Source organism: Cricetulus griseus (genome assembly GCF_003668045.3).
Source record: "Cricetulus griseus strain 17A/GY chromosome 1 unlocalized genomic scaffold, alternate assembly CriGri-PICRH-1.0 chr1_1, whole genome shotgun sequence".
Lineage (NCBI taxonomy): Eukaryota > Metazoa > Chordata > Mammalia > Rodentia > Cricetidae > Cricetulus > Cricetulus griseus.
The window spans coordinates 95,636,321-95,655,326 of NW_023276807.1; the positions used below are offsets into that span (position 1 = coordinate 95,636,321).

The 19,006-nt window shown below is 40.6% G+C and overlaps 1 protein-coding gene across 1 annotated transcript in view; it reads right to left on the reverse strand.

Annotated features, from left to right (window-relative positions):
* LOC100767606 (ATP-binding cassette sub-family A member 13) overlaps window positions 1-19,006 on the reverse strand; it is a 406,786-nt gene that overhangs the window by 138,746 nt on the left and 249,034 nt on the right. The window contains exons 43-46 of the mRNA XM_035452975.1: window positions 16,543-16,813; window positions 8,921-8,997; window positions 4,595-4,604; window positions 3,566-3,632 (exon numbers count right to left, since the gene is read on the reverse strand). Coding sequence (XP_035308866.1) covers window positions 3,566-3,632; window positions 4,595-4,604; window positions 8,921-8,997; window positions 16,543-16,813 — 425 coding nt within the window. The remainder of the gene's footprint in view (window positions 1-3,565; window positions 3,633-4,594; window positions 4,605-8,920; window positions 8,998-16,542; window positions 16,814-19,006) is intronic.

The window sequence follows — 19,006 nt, forward strand, 5'->3', positions numbered from 1 at the left end:
TGACATTACTTTAAACTAAATGTGACTTTTCCTAGCTTTTAATTTTTAATAAATTATCCCCAGCCCTTTTATATAGTCTGATTTCTGAAATCTCTTTAAGAGCCTCCTGTAGTCGAGGGTTGCCAGAATTCCACTGTGACCTGTGCTGCCAATTATATCTGAGAACTTCAAATCCTTTTTTGCTTGTAATTTTGGGCAGAGCTGTAAGAACTAAAAAGGGAAGATGTTTTCACTGGTATGATCTTTCATTTGAAGAAGCTACAAGAGTCAGAGGCAACTAGTAGGAGAAAGATAAGCAGGAGAATTCAAAGGCCTGTGTTTCTTTCATGTGTGTTAGAGGCAAACTCAACCAGCCTGCTGGGGGTTTGCTCAAGTCTCATGATGAAATGGCCATTAATGAGGAAGGAGGGTGTGGTCAGCCCAATGGTCATCATGTAACTGCCATCCTTCCACCAGGTTCAGACTAAATGTGCTCTATTTGTACTTCTGTGAGAGCAGTTTTGGAGAATATAATATTTAAAAATAGGAAAACTGTCTCTGAACCTTTTACCCCAGCTTTAGAGGCTTGTTTTCCCTTCAAAACTGGAATCAAAGCACCCTGACCTAACATATGGGTTTGTTGCTCCTTTCCTATGTACAAGCAAGGACTATGGCAAGTCAAGAAGGTCAAATAAGCTTAACATAGAACCTTCAGAAAGACATGGGTTAGATAGCAAGAACATTAATTGCTAGAAGTTACAGTTTAACTAACGTTTAAAAAAAATAATCAAAGAAATAGAGCAAAACACTTGGTCTTAGAGGTTGTGACAGGGGTAGGGGACATTAGAGAGCTATTGGCCACAGCCCCAAACCTTCAGTTAAACTGAAGGGATAAGTTAATGGGCCCAGTGCACATGCTCACTCTCGATCAAACCATGCATTGTATACATGAAAACTGCCGAGGGCATGCTAGCCCTTCTTAACACAGATACTTGAAGGAAGTGCACTGTGGAATGACTCAGCAAAGGTACTTAATATGTTCATCCTTCAGCAACATGTGTAATGATCATGCTGACCACAACAAATGCATAAGATGTCCACTTAGCATTTAAAATAGATGGATAAATAATTCAACCAAATTCAAACACCTTACTCACAGATTCAAATGAGAACCTCTAAAGTGGTTTCAGACCACACCACTGTTTTCAGATTCTTCCCCAGGACTTGTGAAATATATAAAGTTATTTATTTAATCTCCCCAGCATATAGGAATTTGTGGCATCAGCCTGAGGAATGTATCATTCCTCTGGAGTTTTAAGCAAGGCCACATCCATCCCTGATGATGGGGTACTGTCCTTACTGAAACTGTTATTCACCAGTGTTCAGAGTGAAAACTTCCTGTTCATTCTTCAGGACTTACAAGCTCGCCATCACCCTTGGAGATTTCATAGTCACATCAAGATAACAACTGGAACTATCCCTGCATTTCTGGACTTGGAAAGATCCAAGATACAGTGAATCTGCATATGAGGAAATGGACATGGACCCTGGGCTCTTGGATGGCAGGACTTACAGGTGGCAAATATTTTACCTTCTGTCAAATACAGTTAACTGAGATCAGCATGATAAACAGAAGTCAGAGAACTAACGTTGGATATATGCATGACTTCCCATGTCTCCCTAGATGTAATCCAGAGGAGCAATTCCTTGGGACATTAATGATTCATGCCTCAATTCCCTCCCCTAAAGTCTTTGGATCTCTAATGTATGGACTGGTATTTCCCAAAGTATAGTCCTGAGAACACAGAGGTCTCCCTCCCCCTCCCTCCCTCCCTCCCTCCCTCCCTCCCTCCCCCCCTCCCTCCCTCCCTCCCTCCCTCCCTCCCTCTCTCTCTCTCTCTCTCTTCTCTCTCTCTCTCTTCTCTCTCTCTCTCTCTCTCTCTCTCTTTCTCTCTCTCTCTCTCTCTCTCTCTCTCTCTCTCTCTCTCTCTCTCACACACACACACACAAGAAGAAAGAAGAGAAGGAAGGAGGAGTGGAATTAGGAGCAACAGAAAGCTGCATCAGGAGGAAGAGGGAGTGAATAATAAGGGGATTCTTTAATTCTTTAGCCTAAGCATTTGCTTTAATCACAGCATGCTGCATATTCACCACCCTACTGCTTATTCAAGCCAAAGCCTTCTGCCACAATTTCTTAGAAAAACAATAGCAACTCTGTTTTAGCCACCATCCCTCGAGCATGTTTGCTCATAGATAGTGCTCATTTGGCATGTTTCTTTTTGTGTACCCATATTACTGAAATCTTATATTTCATGTGAGTTAGGCTGAATTGGAGGCCATAATACCATTCTGATAGTTATTCATTCTCCCTATCCCCTTGACACCCTATCTAATCCTAATAGACTTTAGGCTTGTGGTAAGAAAAGCCATTACTGTAAAAGAATGACTAAATCCAGACTCAAGAGCAAAGCTTAGAGCACAACATTAAAAGTTTCATGATAAATGGAAGAACTGAGACGAAGAAAAAAAAAAAGACTTTTGGCCAGTGCAAAGAAGCAAGGCATCCTGACCACAATGGAAACACTAACCTTATGGCCAACCCGTCCTCACAATCCCTAGGGTGCAGCTGCATTGTCTTTCTCTCCTGAATTTTGGCTATGAGAAGAAAGCAAATGAAACCTCCAGAAGTCATTCAAGCTGCTGGAGAGAATGGACCCCATGGGCCTTTAACTAAAAAGGCCCACGAATGTGTTCTTCATGTAGTCATTTCCTCTATGGATGATCAGTAAAGACCTCTTCATTTTTTTTTCTCCAGTGTTCTGGCATTGCAGGCAGGACCACCATGCCCATTCTATGCAATGCTAAGATCAAACCTAAGGCTTTATGTTTTGCTAGGCAAGTGCTCCACCAGCCGAAATACACGCTTAGCATTTTGAAGGGTAAATTAAGATTGCCATAGCTGATGGGTGGTTGTAGATAACAAATCTATGCCTTTCACTAATTACCTTCTGATATTTCCTCTGAGATGAACTACAACCAATTTTCCAAATAAATTTCTATTTGTTCCCCTTCACAGACAAGGTAGCTATGGCCTTCAACTCAAAAGCAAGTACATCAATCATATTAGAAATCCTAAGAATTTTCTTAGGTTATAATATCTAGTTCTCAGAACTTAAGAAGTAAAATTATGAAGACAGCCTTGAGATCACCCTGTCATGAGATGTGAGGAGATTTCTCCCAAAGTGAAAGTCTGGCTTCTCATCTCTAACTGAAGAGGATTCAGCTGCTCATTGCATCCCAGTGGGGGTCATAATGATAAAGTAACTTGAGCAGGGAATGGGAAGGCATCAGAGTTGGTGGGAGAGTTATAGATGTGAGCAGAGAATGGGCAGGCAGCAGAGACTATACAAGAAGGGAATCATATTCACTGTAAGGGATGAAAACTCTCCCACAAACAGCCTAAGTAAATATAGACATTAAGAAACTTAAGTAAAAAAAAAAATGAGGATGATGCAGGTGGAAGCAACTCATCTATTTTAATTTGAACTTTAAACTTCAACCAATGAAGGGTGCTTCAGAAACATACCAGGCAGCCACACGACTCCTGCAATTCTGGTCCAGAATAAGAGTCCCTATGCCATCTCGAAGAATTTCTCCTAAAGAACAAAAGGAAATTTGAAAAGACCTTTTGATGAAAGCATGTTCTGCCATAGTAGAACACAGTTTACAAGACAGCCCCTCCTTGCTGGTAAGGCAGAACTCTGTCTTTTGTTTTCACAGTGTGAGCCACTAATCTGATGACAATGTTTTGTGACCATGCCAGGATTCCATGATGTGACATGGGGATTAGCTGGCTGTTCACACTGAGCATGCTACGGGGCTCTGTGACTTCCCAGAGCTGGGCTTGTTGGCAGACCCCAAGACTCTAAGATCATAACCAGATACTGAGAAACAACTAGTAATTGCTTATTAATTGCATTAAATTGACCTGTTAATTCATTTCTGTCATGTCATAGTAACTTAATCATTTACAAAAAAACTACAATTAAATTTCCACATAAGGACAGAAAATGAGAGTTAGTGAATAGAAAAATAAGAATGAATAAACAACCCTTACATTTATTCAAGTGTGAGTGTGTGTGTGTGTGTGTGTGTGTGTGTGTGTGTGTGTGTGTGTGTACACATGCTATTCTGCATGTACACATGCTATTCTGCATGTGTAGAAAGTGGGGAAGCATTGTGGGAATTGGATTTTGCCTTCCACCAGGTGGGTCTCAAGGAAATCAAGCTCAAGTCTTTGGGCTTAGCTGCAAGTGGTTTTACCCACAGAGCCATCTGGCTGGCTATAGAAAAGCTTTTACATTATTTTTCTCTGTAGATTTTTATCCCTGAGACATGAAGTCTTTTACAACAATTTTAAGTCAAATCTTACTTTCATATAGATGGGCTAAATTACTCAAATGCTGAGAGAAAAGGTAAAATTACCATTCACTAACCCACAGGTACCAGCTAGATTTTTTTTTTTTTTTACCATATCCTCTGCTCACCTACTTTTCAGAATCTCAAGACAAGAGTAGCAGCTATAAGAGCTTCCACCATTATCAGGTGGTCACACAGCAGGAAGGCTGGCCTGCCAAGTTGAACCCCATGCCTGGGCTCTCTTTACAGGTGTATTGCTCCAATGGAAGACAATTGGGGTAGTGACACCATGTTGGAAAAGCCAGTCCAATGAAAGGACACAGGTCAATTCTGTTAGCCAGTCTGGCAAATACAATTTTCTAAATATAAAAGGTGATCACAGACTTATCATCATCATCACCATCATCATCATCCAGTTAGGGATTCCTAAGTGAACATGGAAACAATGCCTAAGGGAATTGTTTTTTAACCAGGTGACTATAACCTAATTACTTTTTTTTTAATGGCTCTGCATCTCATTCCAATAGTCCTTTTTTACTGCAGTTGCCTTGGATGAGAGGTATGGAGGGCTGTGGTATGGATGTGACCTCTCCTGCAGAGCCCTCATGTGGCAAAGCCTGGTCTCAAAGCTGTGGTGTTGGGAAGGAGAGCATTTGAGAAGGAAGTCCTTATGAAAGGTCATCAATCACAGTAGGCCGTAAGCCCTTAGGATAGACTCCCTGTTCCCATGGGACTCAGTCAGTGAGGGTGCAGACTGTAAGCAAGGATTGCCTGGCCCTGCATTTCTCACCATGTCTTAACCCATTTTCTGGAGTTTGACCCTATACCCTGACCTCTATTCTGATAAGATGTTTTGCCAAGTTACTACACAACCAAACACCCTTGGGAACTCCCTAGCCTTACCATTTTGCACGTATAAAATTTCTCCTGTGTTTGGGGCTAGCCTCTCAAACTCCACTTTAGGGAAATAGCCCTTACTGACAAAAAATAAAGCCTGCTTAATTCAACCAAAAATTTGGGTCGGTTGTCTTTAGCTTGGTGGAATTAACATTATAGCCATGGAAAAGGGAGTACTAGAACTTTGTATAATTTAATGAGTTGTTTATAAAGTTCGAATTGCCCATTCTTAATCTTCTCTTATTCTTTTGTTTTGTTTTGTTTGTTTTCTGTTTTGTATTGTTTTTTTGGTTTTTCGAGACAGGGTTTCTCTGTGTAGCTTTGGAACCTATCCTGGCATTCGCTCTGTACACCAGGCTGGCCTCGAACTCACGGAGATCCACCTGCCTCTGCCTCCCAAGTGCTGGGATTAAAGGCGTGCACCACCAATGCCCAGCCTTCTCTTATTTTTTTAGCTTCCTTTGATAGAGGAAAAAACTGAGATTTGAATGCTAATATATGACAATATTTAACAGATTTTAGGTTTTTGAGCATCTCAGCCTCCTATAATTTTTGTATTCAATGACTTCCTGTGATTTTGTGAATGTCCATAATGGAGATAGGCAGATGAAATTGCCTGTTAGGAATGAAACATGTCCTTGTAAATTTCTTTCTAGATATTAGAAATCTAAATACATTTTGAGTTCTCATAGAACATCCCTAATGTGTTCCTAGGACACAAGCACAATGATGCTGTTTCTAGCCAATGAGTTTTGAACATGGTCAGGAGGTCTCTAACATTTGGGATAAACAGGTCTTTGCACAATATGGATGCCCAGAATTTTTAATAGTATAATAAGCATCTTAAATCTCAAAGAGAGGGACAGATGCTATAAGGACTTCCTTTCTCCTCAAAATAGTGTTCTTAGATATGTACTCACTTAAAGGGAAGAGAGGCTCCATAGGGGTTACCTTGCTGTGTGGAGTGAAGGTTATTTCTGTAGAAGGGCAAGAATATTGATGCCAACAGAGACCGACAGAGGTTGAGTCTGCTGTCCCGGCCACATAGCTAGTGAAGGTGAGATCTGATTGAGGCAGCCTAGTATGCAGGTGTGTTCTTCATCTGCACCTGGATGCCTCAGGTTCATACTCTGTGCTTTCTACCCCTGATCTTCACATCCATCTTCACAGATGAACTTGCCCAGAAGTGGTGCTAGGCCTCATGAAGAACTACTCTCACCACCAAACCAGCCTGCCAGCTAACCCTGGGCAACAACTCTGGACCAGGAAGGGAGGCAGAGACTGGGCAGGCGGCACTGGCACCACTGTAAAGGAGATGACTTGTGAATATGTTCTGCCATTAATAAAGCATTGATTTAACCTGTGTGTTTTCTTTTTAGAGATTATATAAGAGGATTGTCCAATTTTTCTGCTAATCATTCTTTCCTTGATACAACATTAGGCCACAGATGTACTACATGTGCTCCTGTTTCTGTTACTCAGGAGTGTTTTACATCCTGTGTGTTTTTATTACATATGAGAAAATGAGAACATGGCCACAGAACCCTTCACAGAATAAATCACTTTATGTTTCCAAGAAGACTAAAGTGAAACAACAAAATTAATTTTCTCTTAATTCTTCCACACTGAGGCCATTAATAGTCAGCCAGTCTCAACTAATTACCAGCATGACTTACAGGCAAAATACATCATGGTAAACTAGGAGACATATTCCTAATTTCTTTGTCTGAGTTTCTATGCTTATCACTGAAAAGTCAGACCTGTAACATCCAAGACATGATCATGGCTTTTAACTCTAGTCTTGTTTGCTCCATTTGTAATTATAAACTTCGTAGAACAGATTCTTTGCATTAATTGTGGACCCTCTAAATTCACTTGATTTTTCAGTAGATCCTCAAGGAATAAAAGTTAAAGGAAATAACCGTAAGGGACCACTTATGAAGCAAGGCATGCCTTACTAGGATTGATAAGCCAAACATTCCCTCAGTGTTACTCTGGGAGCCCAGTAAAGCCTTATTCAAAGCAATCAGCTCATATTGACAGGATAGCCTTTCATTTTATAATTTCAATGGGCATATGCCCATGATATTCAGTGAAATAGCATATTTGTGTGTGTTGAATGCATGTGAGTGTGCAAGTGTATAAGTACCTTCATATAAGCACAAAAAGGTCAGAGGAGGGCATGGGCTATCTTCTTTGGAGCTATGCCTTTATTCCCTTGAGATAGGGTTTCTTCCTGAGCTGGTAACTCAATGTTTTGATAGTCCCAATGGCTAATGAGCTCTGTCATTCTTTACTTGTAAATGCCAGATTTACAAGCACACACACTCATGCCTGGCTTTTTTCCCCACATGGGCCCTAGGAGGCATTCAAATTCAAGTCCTCATGCTTGCACAGTAAGTGTTCTTACCCACTGAGCTGTCTCCCCAGCCTAACATGTATTTTAATACATATGCACAGTGTGTAATGGCAAAATTGCAAGTCTTAACATAACCACCATCAGAAATATTTATCATTTCTTTGCATTGGGAACAATCAAAATGCTGTAGAAGCTATTGTGAAAAACTTAACTGTCAACCATATCATTAGAAATTATATTTGCCACCCAACCACATACCTATGCTCCTTAATCTTCCTCTATCTATTCTTCCTCTGTCCACCCTTTTCAGTCTCTGATAATTACCATTAGAGTGTCTACTTCCATAATATGAAGTCTACTAGTGTTGCTAAATAAGTGGTTGCAGAATGAAACCAAAACTTCCTAAACTTAAATGGTATGTCTGAGGTTACACCGATATGGAGGTGGTCATGGCAGGGCTGTGGGTGAAGACAGTGATTATTTTGATTTCTAAAGAAAATGTGTTGTCATTGCACTTTCTGATTTGTATCAACCTACTAAATGAATCATGAAGTGTGGCATGTATGCACAGTAAAGTAGTATGAGGCTATAAAGAATTAAATCATAAGCCAAGCATTGGTGGCACACATCTTTAATCCCAGCACTTGGGAGACAGAGACAAGTGGATCTCTGTGAGTTCAAGGCAAGCCTGGTCTACAGAGTGAGTGCCAGGATAGGTTCCAAAGATACACAGAGAAACTCTGTCTCGAAAAAAAAAAAGAATTAAATCACGTAGCAATGTGAGTAGAACTACTTATAAACATTGAAATAAGCCTTACCAGAAAGAAAACTGCCATGAGTTCTGAATATCTATGTGTGCACATGCATTACCTATTAACTTAAAAATAATGCCTCAATATGCATAGGTCTTCTCTACAAAGCAAACAACAGTTAACACATAATTCATGCTTAATTGCTATGGAAGTCCTTTTAGCTTTGAGTTTTCTTGTGTCAAATGAATTCTACTAATCATACTATTTTTTTGCAGTTCTACCGAGCACATGTCTATGAAGGGTAAAAAGGAAAAATTAGTCAGTTTATTTGTAGCCTTTCCATACAATGAGACTGATTCATTAGACCAACTGATATCCTACCTATTAAGCTGACTTAGCTCAATGTTGCCTACATTGGAACATGGACTAACCCATCCTGGAGAGACTCCAGTCCCTAGTGTTTTGGGTGTTGGAAGCTCTGCTGTGCAGAGGGGACCAGGTACTTACAGCTGACCATCAACACAGACAGGATCCCTATCTCCAAATTTTCGAAGAAGCACTCCGGTAAGGTCCACACCATGGCTTGCACTGCTGTTGATGGTAAGGAGACAAAGTGCCATTAGTAACTCTCAAGGAGAACAAAGGACCAGCTCTGACCTCACTCTAGTCAATCTCATTGGCTTAACACTTTGCAGAGCACCCGATAAAGCTAATTTCCCAGTATTTTGTGGTAAGGCCATGAACAAGGATGGAATGAAGAAATGTCTTCAAGAACACTTTTTGTCACTACACATATGTACTGGGAGGTGTTGCTAGTCAAAGCACATTAATTTCTGGATGGTTTCAATTAATTTTCTAAGCATTTTCACTTACTTCCATGGGTTTAAAATTAAATTCTAAAGGCTGCCTAATATAATGTCATATTATGTTAATTTATTAAAATCAGTAAAAGTGTTTTTTCCACGATGGAGCTCTAGCTTGGAAAAAAATATTCATCCTATTACACAGTAATATAAAAATGCAACCTATATTTACATCCTTTTGGTTTCTACATGTCCTTGAATCATACTTTCATAGTAAGAAGTCTTCAGCACAGAATTGGGCCTGTGCTTTAAGCACACATTGAGTGATGGTGTTTAGTTTGCTGGCCATGGGCCTCAAGTCAATTTATAGTTCAAGATATGTAGAAGGTCAGAGACACTGTCTTATCTTGCCAAATAGAGAATCAGCAGTAATGCATTTGTGTCATTTAGAAGGAAGATATAGAAACAAACACTAGAAAAAAGGTTTAAATTTTGTGCATCAACTGTAAGAAATGTCTGGAGTTGAAGAAATATAAAAACAAATATATGTCAAACTTCTTAAAATTGGAATAATGGGTAGTGGGATTCATTTCAATTGATTACAATTCAGAATTGGAAAATTTATAAAATATAGAAAACTTTTAAGATGGCAGGTTACATGCAGATACAGCTGGATAGAATGTCAAGGGAATAAACTGGGGAAAGTTGATAACATCTATCTGAAGGGCTCTAGCTTCAGTAGCAAAGAGAAATGGGAACTTTTACAAAGCAGAACATGATAGAAGTCCAAGTCCGTCTTTGGGTGATTGGCCTGGCTTGTGGAGCTCTTTCCTCCCAGTGACAGAGAGGGCAGCCGCTGATGGTAACTAAGTCATGGAATAAGACAGAAGATCTCAGACAACTGCTCTGTACTTCCAATAACACATTTTCAGTGATGGAAAAGAAAGAGTAGAGGAAGGAAACAGCACACGGCAAGGGCATCAGCAGGAGAGGAGGTACAGAAAACACTTTCTTCTCATTCAACCAGATAAGCAGGGTGATGCCAGTTTAAATTTTAATTTAATTTACAACATTTATTGTTTTGGAAGTCACACACACACACACCATGAGATGCAATTTATAGTAATTGGTTTTCTCCTTCCATGATGTGGACTCTGAAGGTCAAATTCAAATCATCCAGTTTGGTGGCAAGTACCTTTAACCACTGAGTCATCTTGCTGGCCCTATGAGATTCCAGTTTTTAAAAAGACTCCTGCCACACTGAATCAGTGGCTTGGCTCCCAAGACCTTGAATAGCACGCTGTGGGAACCAGAGCAAACATCACACTATTATGCACTAGAACCTGGCCAGTAGAACCCATCCAGTAGAACCCTTCTGAACAGCAGGGGAGAAACTGACCAAGGTAGAAATCCAACTGAAGCCAGAGTCAAAGCAAGTACCAGACATTCAAAAGGACCAGGGATGGAACCAGAATTTACAGCCTAACCTGTGATCTCTTGCTAACAGGACCATGTAAAACATCACCCAGAGCTGTGTAGATGACACCCATTGAAAGTAGAAGAGTCAAAACCAGATCCAGCACCCAAGATAGCAATTACATTTACTCTGAGGCCTTAGACCTGTATCCTCCTTTCAAATTTCTCCTTTGTTTAATATCTGGTATCTATTTAGAGGGATACCTATGCTCTTCACTGTTTCTTCCCTTTATTTTTCCCTGTCTGACTGTTTTCCCTGTTTTCCTTCTTTCCTTCCTCCCTACTTTCGTTTCTTTATTTCTTTTTCTTTCTTTTTTATGTTTGGTCCTTTTTGATGGGCTTTCTCAAAAGATAAAGTTTCTGTAGTTTGCAACCCTTTACATTTTTCTGTTCTCATTTTACCTTCATCCTGAGACCCCTAATTTCCCCCATTGTTCTTACTGTAGTTTACCCCCTGTATTTTTTTTGTATTATCACATACTAATCACTAGTCATACTTTGCTTTCCTTTTTCCACACACACACATATACTCAGCAACTAATATCTAGTGAACACTTTCTATGAGTGTTATCAAATGAGGGTGAGTTCAATAAAATCCAAGACAAAGAATTCAGAAAAATGGTTGTCAGAGTCAGTTCAAGAACAGGCCCCAAAGCTACAGAGAAACCCTGTCTCAAAAACAAAACAAAACAATAAATGGCTGTAAGTATATATGTTCAAAGAAATCTAAAATCTAAGAGGACATAAACACCTGAAAGATACAAAGAGAACACATGAGTGAAATAAAGAAGTCAATATTGAAGTACATAAAAGAAAACTTCACAGGTAAAAAGTAGACTTATTGAAAAAATGCTTGAACAAAAATGTAAAGTTTAATAAGTCCAATGAAATTTGTTTGGGAAGCTTAACAGAGTGGATTGAGGACCAGAGTTTGAAGACAAAGGAGACAAAATAGAACATTCTGACAATTATGAAGATAATTGATAAAGTAGACACAAAACATGAAATTTGAGGACACAATAAAAAGATCAAACATATAAATCATAGGCAGGCTTAGAATGATGTGTTTAAAACTCTGAAAGACAAAATACACAAAATTATATTACTATATTCAGCAAAATTACCTGTAATAATTGAAGAATTAAAATGCATTCTATGATAAATAGAAACTAGAAGAATTCATGGCCACTAAGGAAGTCCCCTACAAATGATACTTAAAAACTCTTTCAGAGAAAAGGGAAACATGGACACATTCATGAAGCTACAAGAAAAAATAAACTGTGATAGAACAGTGGTTAATCAGTGAGGATCAATAAAACACCAAATTCTACCAAACCAACAAAATGGCAATAATTAATATATACCTTTAATAATAATTCTGAATGTACAATATCTCCATTCCCTAAATAAAATACATACACTAGCATATTTTGTTAAAAATGAGGACCCATTTATTTGTTATCTCCAAGAAATGCTACTTACCATCAAAGACAATATAACATCAAGTAAAAAAAAAAGTGGAAAATGAATTCTAAGCCAATATAATGATAAAGTAAGCAAGGGTCGCTGTTCACATGTGACAAAATAGACACCAAACAAAAATTAGTCATAAAGTAAATTCATACTGACTAAAGAAACAATCCAAGAAGAGGCTAGTTTGATTCTAAATGAATGTTCAATGAACATTGACACACACAATTTCATAAAACAAATACTAGATATGAAGATACAGATTAATCTCAACAGCTTTAATACAAAATTCTCACCAATAGACAGGTTATCTTATCTATAGAGAAACGTGGGTTAAATGGCATCATATATCAAACAAGTGACCGGAGATCTATAGAATATCTCACCCAAATGCTGAGAATAAACAGCATAAGCAGTATATGGAATTTTCCCTGAAAGTAGGTCATATAGCATAGCACAAATAAGAACTAATAAATATAAAAACCATGAAACAAATTCTTGTATTTTATCTGATAATAATTAGGTAAAATATGACAGCAGCCCCAAGAGAAACCACAGAAAATACACAAACTCATTGGATTGAACAACACACTATTTAATTAATAATTCATTAGAAGAATCAAGAAGAAAACTCTTTAAGTCCTATCACTGAATGAAACTAAAATATATTAAAACCTAAAACAAACTGAAAATACTCCAGAGAAGAAAGCTTAGACCTAAAGATGCCTGGTTCAAAAATTCGGAGAAGAAAACAAAGATGGCACCTGCTGTGGATCTCCAAAAAGTCTTCAAGACCCATGGAGGCTCCAAAGGGCAACACAGGGGTAGGAAAGAAGCCCAAAGAGTCTGCAGTAGAAAGAAAAGGTCATATAGAAAAATATTAAAAAAATTAAGAAAAATTAACAAGTTCTATTGGAAGATGCTTTTAATGGATTCAAACAATTGGAAAGAAAGATGGTGGCACTGAGTCATGCACAGCAAATCTATACACTTCAACTTTGTGTCTCAGCCAACAGGTTGCAAGCACAATGGTCATGCCCAGTGAGCCACAGGAGCCAGCACCAACAACAGGTACATGTGCTTTGGCCTGGGACTCCTGCAGTAACAGGTCAATACTGAATATGACTGGCCCTAAGTCCACCAACCAGCTCCCAGCATAGAGCCACTGTAATATGGCCAGTGCTGATTGCCCTGCTGGGACAAAGAAAAGGAATGGCAGCCTACAAGTACAATAGTTATGCCCTATGAGCTGTGGGAAGGCCAGCACTGAGGACATGGTGGTGTGCAGTGTCCTGAAGCTCCCTAAGAAACAGGTCCTTAGTGAACAACACTGGTCCTAGGTCCACCAGCTGGCACCCAGCATAAAATCACTGTGACTGTACCCCATGCTGGGAGACCCAGAGTGCAAAGCACTCTTTGGGCCTACAAGCCCAAAGGTCAAGATCAGCAAGACTCAGGGCAGCAGACATCAAGAGCAGGGAGATGTGAGGCAGCCAGGAGCTCACACAGAACCTTTACAATGACTTGTTGCAATGAATATTTGCATGTAAAGCTGCTTGGGCATATATATATATCATGTGACAAACTGCAGTTTCCAATGCCTCTGCAATGAATGAATGTGAGATGGAAAGGCACCAAAGATAGAGGAACTGAGCAGTGAGTGTGTGGTAGAAAGAGGCAGAACTAGAGACACAATGATGATGACATGGTGAGAAAAGGCTGTGGTTTAAGAATGAGGCCTCTCAACTATAGTAGTCTGGGAGAGATGGAAGAGAGAATCTCAGACATTGAAGATACACTAGGAGAAATAGACTCACTGACCAACAAAAATCATAAGTCCAACAAATCCCTAACACAAAATACCCAGGAAATGTGGGACACCATGAAAAGACCAAACCTAAGAATAAAAGGTATAGAAGAAAGTGAAGAAATGCAATTTAAAGAAAACATGTTCAACAAAATCATAGAAGAAAACTTTCCCAACCTAAAGAAAGACATGCCAATGAAAGTATAAGAAGCCTACAGAACACCAAATAGAATGAACCACAAAAAAGTCTCCTCGCCACATAATAATCAAAACCCCAAACATACAGAATAAAGAAAGAATATTAGGAGCTGCAAAGGAAAAAGCGCTAGTAACATATAAAGACAAACCTATCAGAATTATACCTGACTTTTCCATGGAATCTCTGAAAGCCAGAAGGTCCTTGATAGATATTCTACCTACACTAAGAGACCACAGATGCCAGCCCATACCACAATAGTCAAGAGGCTACCTTAAATGCCCTTCTCTAATAATGAGATTGATAACTACATTATATCCCGTCCTAGTGACTCCATCTAGTGCTGATGGAAGGAGACGCAGACACCCACAGCTAAACACTGAGCTGAACTCTGGAATCCAGTTGCAGAGACGGAGGAGTGATGAGCAAAGGGGTCAAGACCAGGCTGGAGAAATCCACAGAAACAGTTGAGCTGAACAAGGGGTTGCTCATGGACCCCAGACTGATAGCTGGGAAACCAGTATAGGACTGTTCCAGACTCCCTGAAGGAGGAAATCAGTTTGGAGGTCTGAACAATTTATGGGACCTCTGGTAGTAGATCAGTATTTCTCCCTAGTACACAAATGGATTTTAAGAGCCCACTCCACACAGAGGGATACTGTCTCAGCCTATACACACTGGGGAGGGTCTAGGCCCTGCTCCAAATGATATGACAGTCTTTGAAGATCCCCCATGGAAGGCCACACCCTCCCTGGGGAGCAGAAATGGGTTAGGCTGAGGGGTCAGTTAGGGGCAGGGGAGGAGGGGAGGGAGAGGGAACTGGGATTGACATGTAAAAGTAGCTTATTTCTAATTTAAATAAAAAGGAGAAGAAAAAAAAAGAATGAGGTCTCAACCCTATAAAAACAACTATAGGCAACTGAGAAAAGTTGTGAAGCCAGAAAGGTGGCCTTCTCCAGGGAAGAGCACACCAACTGGTTGTCCAGTGCTAAAGAGTCAGCCCTGCAAACACACATACAAGTAGCATTATATGAACTGGACAGGTTCTATTTCAGAATACATAGGTATATACATACACACATATGTATGCAATCAATAAGAGGCCAGAAAGGTGAAGGAGAGCAGGGAGGGGTATGTGTGAGAGTTTGGAGGCAGGAAATAGAAGGTAGAAATGCAATTAAATTATGACCTCCAAAACAAAAAATTAAAGTATTGCAAAATAATAAAAAGAAGATACATGAAGCCAACTCACCCTATTTTCAGAGAAACTGCAGTGACCATTTGTAAAAAGCAAAACCAATTTATGTTTAAAATAAATGAAAACTCAATGGAAAAAATTAAAAGAATAGATCAGTCAGCTCGCTCTCTTTTGGATTTATTTGAAGATCTCCAAGTTAAAATACCACAGAGTTGTTTGCACATCAATATTTATTGTAGACTGTTCACTGTAGCTAAAGTATGGAACCAACCTAAGAGGCTGAGCAATGGAGGAAGAGTGAAAATGCAGCCATGTATACAGAGTTGAGGTTGGGAAACATTTAGAAGTGAGTCTCAGTGGAAGGCAATCAGGTCATGGGGGCTCCCTCATGAGAGGTGATCCCCTGGGACTTGAATAACCCTGTAGAGAAATGGCTGTGACAAGGGAGTTAAAGGCGATTCAGAAGAGAAAACAGGCAAGCCGAGATAGAGATGATGTATGGTTTTCTAGGTGCCAAATCCTTCTGTCTCAACTAAACCTGGGCACATGGAGATTAACAAATTCCTCCCAATGTTTTACCAACAAATCTGCCCAGCAAACCTGAAAATGTTAATGATCTCGATCCAATTCAGTATGGAGCACATAGTGTCCAGCTGGGAGGGATGTGCAATTGGGGGTCCTTGTCATAAAAACAACCAAGGAGGGCTTTGTATAATATACAGTGTACATTCTTTCCTAAAATGCTAAAATGGTGAGAAAATACCTAGTCCTCTATTTCTTGCTGAAGACCAGGCTGCTGGGGTGTGTCAGCACGTTTGCCACATGTGCTCTTTCACACAGGATGCTTGGCTGCTGTGAGGAGCCAATGATTCAGTGGTTGGGACCAGGCCTGTCCAACAGCTTCTGTAAGTCAGGTCTCAAAAGAGCCTCTCAGATTATCCTGTGCATTCTGACCTCAGAAATAATAAAAGGACTAATACTAGAGGGAGTGGCGCTAGGCCCCAAAGTCAGGGCCTTGCCAGGCTAGGCAATTCCTCTACTTGTGAGCTATACTCCAAACTCCTTATATGAGAATGTTTACTTGATATTAGAAATAAAAAGAAATTGATGTCATTGCTATATGATATCATTAGCTCAGGAACCGACACCAACGCCACCATAAAGTCATCTCAGAAGAGTCTCTTACCTGAAAAAGTAAGTTTCCGCAGTCTCATAATGCCCAGGTGTCAGTTTGAGAGGAGGGTATGTGGTAGCCAGAGGCTGCACCATGAATAAGCCCATGGCCAAGGCCACAAAGAGCACTGGCAGTAGCAGGTCTGAGGTGGTGCTTTTCCAGGCTCGTAGTGTGTGCAGTAGCCGCTTCCTCAGGAGTGCCACTGCCTGTCCCAGAAGTAGCTGGAAGCCCCCCACGGACTCAGACAGGGACTGAACAGGTGACATCCTCACAGGAGAGACACCTGCAGGGGATGAAAGATTTAGACAGAGTGAGCAGGATGCAGATGGATGGGGCTTCTTGTTCCTACCTGGTGCTGATGAATCTCTTCATTTATTCTGTAGAGGCCTGGACCACCTTCCAGGTGTCTTCACACTAGCCAGTAGCTTCTCTAACCAGACAACCATTGCTGGGCTTTCTGGATCCCTGTTACAGATACTATACTACAGCTTGAGGTGCTAAACACAGGAACCAAGAAATGACCTCCTCGGGTGCATCTGGTGGTTGAAATGAAACCTGAAGCATAGGTGAATTCTGAGGCATCAAAGACAGAAGAAGGGCAGGAGGTTCTTTGAGTCCCACTGCTCTGACTGAACTGCCTAAGAGAGGAGGGCTGAAGAGATCACTTCTCTTCAGCACCCACTCTCGACCCCTCCATCTCTCCTATTCTTTTCTTCTCCCCTTAATTTGGGTCTTTCCTTGGAAAGTTGCAGGTGGTGGGCACATGTTGGAAATCAGAAAGAACCATGGTACCTTCTCTGTCTCATGTCACCAGCCATAGAGCCTCCTGAACTTTCTGCCTTAACTCACAGAGAAGAGAGCCACTCTCCATCCTGAGGCAGGGTCTCTGTTCCAGGGACAGATGCCAAAATTCCATGCCCTCATTCACCCTGTCCCTCCATCCTTCCTTTATGGACAGCCTTCAGCACCAAATAAGAATTTGAAAGGGAAACATGGGCTGTGAACCAGTAACATGTAGGTCATCTATAAGCAACTATCAGTGGTGAGCATCTGCAATCATTACATCTCCACTATATACCTGTCCTAGGATAGTACGTCACAGCTTCCACGCAAAGCTGTCAAAGGCCAACAGTGAGGCAAACCTATGGCAGAGTCTTTAACCTGGTCCTGTGGAAAGGATGAGCTTGCTCAGTCTCCCCCAGGAGCAACTCTTCTCAAGGTCTAAGGTTCTCCAGCAAAACAAAATGAGTACAAAGCATTTTGCAATCAAAGTAGTGACATCAGAGAACAGCTGTAGGAACTGATTGTTCTGTTTGCAAGCGCCAAAGTAAAAGGCAGTTTGTAAAAGAACAGCAAATTAGCTCTACAATAAAGTAAAACAGGAGCCACTTTTGAAAGATCAATTATTTGTGATAGTGTTAAGATGGGAGCTGGAGCACAGTGGTGTTAAAACACCTATCTGTATTACTGCTTTATTTGTCTAAGGTACTGAATGGTGACCTTTTACATTGGCAGGTATTGGGTTACTTGGTTTCTGTCGAAAAACGCATAATAGATGTTGGGATAAACATGTAAAGAAACAACATAGCACAATAGAGCTTGGTGCAAGGATCCAATAGGAAATCCTTAGTGAGTAGGTAGGAGAGAGTTCAGAGAGTTTGCAAGCAGAGAGCTAAAGCAGGAGATGCAGATCACCATGGCTTGTGACACAAATCATTCTGCTATAGGATGACACAGGGTACCCTTGTAGCATGTGGCAGGGCAGGAAGTGAACAGTGATCAGAAAGAAAGGCCAGGACAGTCCCCTACTCAGGACTCAAGATACCTCCAGCAGGTGCTGATTAGATCTGCACATCATACCATTCAAGCAGGCTATAAGGAGCAGAGCATAAACATCAGATTTATCTGGAAACTTAAAAATGCCAACTTCCTGGCGCTATTTCAGAAAGCCATCCAAGTCTCAGACAAACAAATGTGCTCATTCTGACCTCCCTGCTGCTGAGCCTGGCTGTGGTGATATTTAATGCATTATCAATGGTGGCCCAGATGTACCTCTCATAAAACACTTACCTCAGCCAATACAGGGACATTAGTGCTAGAAAAGGAAACTAAGCATGATGCTTTCACTTTGATGATGCTGCACGATACCACTTGCAGTGTGCACACAGTTGCACTAGGACAGCTATACATATAAGCCAACGGAGATCAGAGTCCTGAGAGGTCATCAGGTTGCCTACTTCCTTAGTTTCTAGGTGTGGTTTTTGAGATAATGACCGAGGTCTGTGCTGGCTTCTGACTAAGGAGCTCTATCAGGTAAACAGCTGGTTCTGCTTTGCTTCAAAGAGCTCTGAAGGGTCCCAGGCAGATCCTGTGATGCTTTCATCTCTCCCATAGGCACCACTTCCAGAAGTCACACCCCACAAATAGACCTTTCTGTGGGACCTTTTGATACCACATCTGACCAACCACACTTATA